Consider the following 8,329-nt stretch of genomic DNA (forward strand, 5'->3'; position numbering starts at 1 on the left):
GGCATATCTTAATAGTACCAAGCAAACAAATCAAAATATTCACGAAGTAGCTTAATCAACCCTTTTTAGCTTTTAGACCAAGTTGAGACCCAATCTTGACTTCCTTCACATCATCATCGGAATCCAAGTCGACTAATTCAATCTGCTTCTCAAATAACTGAATGATTATTTCCTCGTGCTCAAGCAAACGGGATAAATCATCAGATACTTCTTTATCATCAATCTCTTCCTCAGCTTAAAACACAGGAAAATCAAAAATTGGAGAGAGAATAGGATCGTTATATTCAATGAGTTTGAGAACCAACCTGCATAATTATTTGATATTTTGATTTAAGAGAAGTGGAGAATAAACAAATATTATGCAGATGGAAATATTATTATTTATTTTAGTTATTTGTGATTATGTTTTTCAGAAAAAGCGAAAAGTAAAAATAAAAACATCATAGATGTGGATGAATAAAATTGTATTTCATTGATGATAATAAAGAAAATGCCCAACAATGTCCACTTCTCCCTTAGGCATAGGAGAAGGTTTTTTCATAAAAATAATGAAAATAAATTACTTAGAATGGTGTATAACAACAGGAACATCAACAACAATCCAGTTGTTGCAAGTCTAGCCATGTGTCACAAAGTTGTCACAAGCCTTGTCTTCATCACTGTCTTCGATAATAGCAGCTGATTGTTTATCATCCTCATGAATGAACCCTCTATTGTAGAAAACAGGTTGCTTAACCTTGTCATTGGCGTTGAATGACCCTTGTTGAAATCCCAGCCCTGCTCTATTCTTATTCTCAACGACTTTCACAACATAATCCCACTTATCAATACTGCCAGCCTGAATAGCCTCTTGTGCATCTTTTAAAGAAGACATGAGTGCCTCAGCTTTCTTCAATTCATCAGTAATGGACAAAGCTTGGAACGGAGTTCCAACTTCCTCCTCAGCATCAACATAAGTAAAATATGACAAATGGCTCACCAATAATGCTTTCTCTCCACCAACAACGACAAGCTTTCCGTTCTTCACAAATTTTAGCTTTTGGTGTAGAGTAGACGTCATAACTCCAGTTTCATGAATCCATGGCCTTCCCAACAAGAATCTATAAGTCGGGTGGATATCCATCACTTGAAAAGTAATTTAGAAATCACTTGGACATATCTTAACCGGAAGGTCCACTTCTCCAATGACAGTTTTACGAGAACCGTCAAACGCTTTAATAACTACGCCACTATACCTCATCGAGGCGCCTTGATAGAAGAGTCTTGATAGAGTTGACTTTGGCAACACATTTAATGATGAACCTGTGTCAACAAAAACATTAGACAGAGCGTCCTTCTTAAAAATTCATTGAAATATGGAGCGCCAGATTATGATTCCTGCCTTCCTCAGGAAGCTCTTCGTCACATAAGCTCAAGTTGTTACAAGAATTGATGTTGGCAACAATATGGTCAAACTGATCCAGAGTAACATCGTGTTCCACATAAGCTTGTTCCTACACTTTTTGCAATGCTTCCCTTTGTGCCTCAAAATTCATCAGTAATGATAGCACAAATTATTTTGACGGTGTTTGGTGCAGCTGCTCCACAATGTTAAATTCACTTCTCTTAATTAAGCGTAACACCTCATCATCGTTATTAGTCTTCAACTTGTTGGACTACCAAATTGACACGTTGGAGCACTAACTGGATCAACTACAGGAATCTCTGCCTTCTTACTCATAGACGCATTGTCCACAACTTTCAGAAACACTGGACTGAACACACGACCACTATGGGTTACCTTTGCCATATCCATAATATTCACCACCGATACTGCAACTAGAAGAGGAACCTTTTGACCATTCTCTATCACGGTGGCATTATACTAGTATGACACAACTTTATCAGATGAGTAGGGGACGAGGCCTGCTAACCGTATAACCAACGACGATACAGATCTATTGACATTATTGTTGTTATTGCTATCATATTGAATAACTACCCGCTCAGGGGTCTTAAATACCGGAACTACCATATTCACATCATTACCCATATACCTTGACTACTAAACCTAGATAACATTCTCATCCATCAATCTCTGAATATCTCTTTTGAAAATTACACAGCCAAGAGGATTAACACTACAAATGACACAACCATCATGGTCATGTTCATAGTGGCTCACCTTGCACAAATCCTTTTCGGATCTCCACCAAAGACCTACGGATACGACATACATCAAATACTCTAAAATTCCCTAGGCAACTGTCCACCATGTTCACTGAGGCGTTACCATGAGGAGGTAACGGGTTTGCTTTGACATTCAGAGCTCTATCCTCGAAGGATACCATACCACGCTTGACAAGCTTCTGAACTTCATATTTCAGCGGATAACAATTCTCAATATCATGTCCGGGGCTCCCTGTTGAAAAGCACAATGTAAGTCCGATTTGAACCACCATGGTAGTGGCTCAGGAATTTAAATAGGGTTTCTCAACTAGGTAAGTTTCTTCATTACCAAGGACGAATATAGCTCTGCGTATGTCATAGGAATAGGGTCAAAAGATACCTTCTTCCTCTCAAAGTTTTGCTGATGATTTTTGTTGTTGTAGTTTGTTCGTTGTTGCGGTTGTTGTTGAAGTTGTTGTTGGATTGGAACTGATTGATTGGTTGAATTTTTGGAAAAAACTAGAATAATTGATGATACTTGGTACTAATGTTGACAAGATTGAGAGCTTTTCCTTACACGAGGCCTCCTCTGCCTCCCAACTAATACTGCATTAGTTTCTCCTTCCTTCTTCTTGGAGAAGCTACCACACCATCATACTTCTTGCCTGTTATCGCTTCATCTTTGGACATACGCCCTTCCCGGACTCCTTCCTCTAATCTCATACCCATGTTCACCATCTTAGTAAAATCATTGGGGGAACTTGCTATCATACGTTCATAATAAAATGAACTCAATGTCTTCAAGAAAATCTTGGTCTTCTCTTTTTCTTCTAATGGTAGGCTAATTTGAGCAGCTAACTCGCTCCATCTCTGGGCATATTCTTTAAATGTCTCAGTGTCATTATCATAGATAGACCTCAATTGATATATATCTAGCGCCATATTAATATTATACTTGTACTTCTTAACAAAGGCCTCACCTAAGTCGTTGAAAGTACGAATGTTAGCACTCTCCAGGCCCACGTACCATCCGAGGGCAGCTCCCGTTAGACTATCCTGGAAGTAGTGAATAAGCAACTGATCATTATCAGTTTGAGTAGACATCTTCCTGGCATACATGATGAGATGACTCAACTGACAAGTATTCCCTTTGTATTTTTCAAAGTCCGGGACCTTGAATTTCACCGGAATTTTGACATTCGGCACTAAACACAACTCGACATCACTCTTCCCAATATAATCCTTTCCTCTAAGAGTCTTCAATTCCTTGCGCAACTCAATAAACTGATCCCTCATTTCATCCATCTTTTCATAGTCATCTGGACCTTCAGACGACTCAGAGTGGTAAATGGGGTCCTCGACACGAGGTAAAGTGTGAACAATAGGAGGAGGCATATTCAGGACCGAGCTAGATGCCGACACAGAAGGAAAAGTAGGCGCATACCCTTCAGGGGGAGGAGTTGTGGGAGGTGGAGATTGTTGGCTTTGAGCAGCTATCACAAATTCCATCAGGGTTGTATGTCTGGAAATTTCATCCTTCAGGTCTCTGTTCTCTTTCTCGAGGTGCTCCATTCTTTTCAGTCGAATAACTCGGGTGTTATAGTGATGAGTCAGCTTGGCTGATACACAGAAGAAGAACTAATAAGACACCTTGCAGAAGAAACCTGCTATGCAAATGATGCATGAAATGCAATGTTTTGAATAAGTTTTAATTTTAAGAAACATATGAAGTCTTATTTGCAAATACTTTGATTAATAACAATAATCAACAATAATAACAATTTTGACCATAAGATCTCTTTTTATTCATAAAATTTGGAAGGATTACACTTAGTACAAACTCAGAAACCAAAATATATATACAAGTGAAAAGGACAATGTCATCCAAAGGATCCTTAGCAACTGCATCAGATGATCTGGCTATTGGAGTATACTTCCTTCGGATGCGTCAAATCTCTAACTCAAAGGATGTCTTCATTTGAGCCTTCTCGAGGACAAGCTGATCAATAATCTTCTTCCAAGCACCGGAAGGTGGAGGAATTATAGAGGAAAATAAATCCTCTAGCTCCCTCTATCTCTTCACCGCATGATCCTCGAGAATCTCTATAAGCGCATCTTTATCTTTTGACTCAAGCTGCAACTCCTCATGCTTTCAATTCAAAGCATGGAACCGCTCTTCCCACAAATCTCTCTCTTGCTTCATCTTGGAAAGCGCATTTTCCAACTCCTCTACATATTGGTTAGGGAGAGTTGATGTCTCAGCAACAACCAAAGACATAGGTCTTTCACGAGCGTACGTCATCTTGAACTCCAAAGCTCTCTTCTTCACCCAAATAGTGTAAGCTTCCAAAGCTACACAGTTTCATGGACCAAGCTCAGATCTTCCTTTTCTATGCAAGTTATGCCAAGCACACACCATTCTATTCTTCAAAAGTTGGGAATCTTTACCCTCCTGATAGAATAGACCCTCTAATTAAACGTTATTGGGGTTATCTCTCAAGGGGAACCCAAGTTGACGACGGGCCAAAGTCGGGTTATAGTTGATTCCTCATTGCTTACCAATGAGAGGTATGTTAGAAAACTCACCACAACTGTCAATAATGTCCAAGCCACTCAATGTAGAATTATGCCAAACAATATCATCATTATTGAGAGACATAAGTCTCTGAGACCATCGTAGAAATTGTCGGTTTTCCACGAAAGCAGGCGTCTGAGGCAAGTGCGAAATAAACCACTTGTACAGAAGAGGAACATAACACACAATAGTCCCACCACCTTTGGAATTCCTCAAATGCAAAAAGAAATACATGTCACCTAACAGATTCAGAACATGATTCCCAATCAAGAAAATTTTAATCGCGTTAGCATTAACAAAATCGTCAATGTTCGGTAACAAAGCTAGACCATAGATGAGAAATGCAAAGATAGCTTCAAAAGAATCCATGCTACCGGCTTGAGCAAAAATAGTAGCTATACCAATGAGGAACTCAGAAGTCAACCCAAGAATACCTCCTTTCTTCACCAAATGAGCATCAATCTCATATTTCTTCAGATGAAGAGCTTCGGCTATGACATGAGATATGGGAATCTCTTCCAATCTACTGAAAGGTACTTTGTCAGATACGGGTACTGCCAAGAGATGGGCAGACTCCTCTAACGTGGGCATAAGCTGATAGTCAGGAAAAGTCAAGCACCGATAGAGAGGGTCATAGAACTGGACCAACACACTCAAAAGTCTTTCAACCACATCAGTAGACAATATAGACAAGAGCTTCCCATGACGTTGCTTGAAGTCCAAGGGATCTAGTACAAAGGATCACGATTTCCTTAATTCTTTTAAATCAGGACATCTGAAACTGTACTTCTTAGTGTTCCTTCGTCCGAGATCTATGGTCTGAAAGTATTTGCAAATAAGACCTTGGTTTCCTTGAAATTTATTTTTTCTGTGATGAATCTTATTATGCGCATGTATGCATGAATGCAACAATCACACACAAGGCAAACACAAACAAAGGTCAATGGATGGATCAAGTCATCATCAAGATCAATCATTCATTTTGGTGGATTATGGTTTTCACCTTATTAACACCCAAGTTCCATTGATATTGATGATAACTGATGGGATCAACCGAGAATCAAAGGTTTTGTTGCAAGTCATGAGCATGGCGTCGGAATAAGAGTCATCCCAAAGGAGTGTACTTAGGATAAAAACCTGTAGATTATGTTCTAAGAATTTCCCAGAGTCTTGATTCCATCTATCGGATATTATATGTTAGGATGACTGACTCATCAACCCATAATATTCTCAAGAGAAACTCGTCGGAGTGTAGTATCGCGTAACAACTGTTATCAAGTCTACACTTGAATAGTCTCCATACTACGTCCTAAATAGGCCAAGTTGGGTTAAATGTTCGACGGTCCTCAGCTTCTCGGACCCCCAAATTAGGGAAAGTAATGCCTATCCACAAATTACTAGTGTGACATCAGTAACTCTAACGGGGTCTCCACTGAGTGGGGGATCTCATGTCAACTCTTTCAAGACTACTCCTTCAAAGCCAATATGACTATAACACCCTCCTATCTTATATTGCACTCAAGTTCGGTTTAAAACTTATCTCACAATACATAGATCACCAAGCACAATAGACAAAATATATAACACAATAATATATACAAACAAACATCAAATATACAAAGATATAGCCATAAAAGTAGGCTAAACCCATTTAGGACTACTCCCCAATAGAGTCGCCACTTAATTTCTATAGCGGTAAATTCGTGACCATCAAGCTATAGATAAACTTGACATTAGTAAAACCAGAGTCGCCACCGCACTTTTATTGTTTCCAAAGGAAAAGGGAAAAGCACGAACAAAACCTAGAGATAAGAATTTTTCAAATCAAAACTAATAAAATTCCATAGATTATAGGTGAGGGGGTTGGTTACACAGAGGGAACGTGTTAGCACCAAAAGTGCCTAGGTACTTCTAGGGAGGCCTTTTTTGTGTGCATATGTTTTTGGTATAAATGATGTTTGATAAAATATAGAGTGAGGGGATGAGAAAAGAATTCATTGGTTATATTTTTGTGTTTGATAAGACCTTCGGTCTTATGCCTATGTACCAACATAAAAATGAGGGATAAAAACCCCGTAGTCCGTGGTAAAAATTTCAAAGAAGTTGGTGAATTGATTTTAATAAAAATTTAAATAAAAGGGAACAAAAGGACAAAGATTTAATAGGGTTGTTAGTTCTTTTTGTCTTTTGAAATTTAAGTCAATATGGTTAAGTTTATTTACAAGTTTGATTTAAAAAAAGTTTGAAAATTCAATTGCATAAGGCCAAAGTTTCTAATCATTAAAACATGTCAAAGTTTGAAATCTACAAGCAATAGAAGTTTTTGAAAAGAGGGGGAGATTTTAAAATTTAAGAAGTGGGAGGATATGAAGAGACTATCCTACACAAGAATTAAAAGTTAAGAGTTGAAAAGATCTGACCAATGGGATGCAATCCAACAAACAAGAATGTCATATATAAACTCATTTTCCTTTGGACTTTAGCAAGAAACAAGTATAAGAAACATCCAAGCAAACCAAATGAAGACCAAGACATCAAATAAAGATAGCCATAATATCCAAGCAAGCATTCCAATAGCTAGCAGTCTTCAATGTCTTCCAATGTATCATATGAAATACTCATTGATCCACTCAGAACAATCATCAAACATAGTTTAAGACATCTTCATGTTTGGGGATGCCAAGCTGAAGTAAGGCAGTTACTAAGACTCCTTATGAACTATGGATAGGAAGAAAACATAGTTTAAGACATCTTCATGTTTGGGGATGCCAAGCTGAAGTAAGGGTGAATAATCCAAATGAAAATAAGCTTAATGCAAGAACCATTAGTGGTATTTCATTGGGTATCCTGAAAAATCAAAATGGTATAGATTTTATTGTCATGATCATAGTACGAGAATAATTGAGTCTAAAAATGCTTAACTTATTGAAAATGATCAGTTCAGAGGAGTAAGAAATCACATAAAATGGATATTATGGACACTCGTGGAGAATCTTTTCCATTATGGACACTCGTGGAGAACCTTTTCCACCTAAAGAATATTCTTAAGTTGTAGTCTCTTTGGTTGTAGCACCATCGTACAACACACAGAGACAACAAATAAATATTCAAAACCCATAAAACAAACATATAGTTTATGAATCAATTGTCAATGTGCAAGTCACAAATGAGAAAGAACAAGTGATTCAAGGAATACAAGAAATAGTAGTAAGACGATCTAAAAGACAAAAAACACCAACTATTTCTAAAGTTTATATTATTTATTCCCTTGAGCATGAATGTGACTTGAGCATTGATGAATGTCACACCTTAAACCCCGAAACTTATAAATAAAGCATTACACGATAATTTAATGTGTCACCAACGATAATCCTTTGAAAACACATCAAATCATTTGAATTATGCAGCGGAAAAACATTTTCAACACAATTTCCTAATAAGCTTTAAACTCCAAAATAACAAAAGAAACAACAAATTTGGAAACATAATAACTCTTGTCCCCGATGTTACACGATCAAAGCAGTAAACCACTAACGTATTATAAAGCAAATAAAGTAAAAGCGGAGAGTATCTCCAACAAGCCACCTTCCAACATACAACAACAAG

At 37.7% G+C, this 8,329-nt stretch overlaps 1 protein-coding gene across 1 annotated transcript; it reads right to left on the reverse strand.

The window, feature by feature from the left end:
- Window positions 1–616: 616 nt before the first annotated feature.
- LOC127102593 (uncharacterized) lies at window positions 617–3,720 on the reverse strand. The gene is made up of 4 exons (XM_051039949.1): window positions 3,322–3,720; window positions 2,922–3,204; window positions 1,685–1,845; window positions 617–889 (listed from the first exon to the last, which is right to left on the reverse strand). Exons 1-4 carry the CDS (start codon window positions 3,718–3,720, stop codon window positions 617–619), a joined length of 1,116 nt encoding a protein of 371 aa, XP_050895906.1.
- Between the last annotated feature and the right edge of the window lie 4,609 nt (window positions 3,721–8,329).

The sequence above is a fragment of the Lathyrus oleraceus genome, chromosome 1, assembly GCF_024323335.1.
Source record: "Lathyrus oleraceus cultivar Zhongwan6 chromosome 1, CAAS_Psat_ZW6_1.0, whole genome shotgun sequence".
Classification (NCBI taxonomy): domain Eukaryota; kingdom Viridiplantae; phylum Streptophyta; class Magnoliopsida; order Fabales; family Fabaceae; genus Lathyrus; species Lathyrus oleraceus.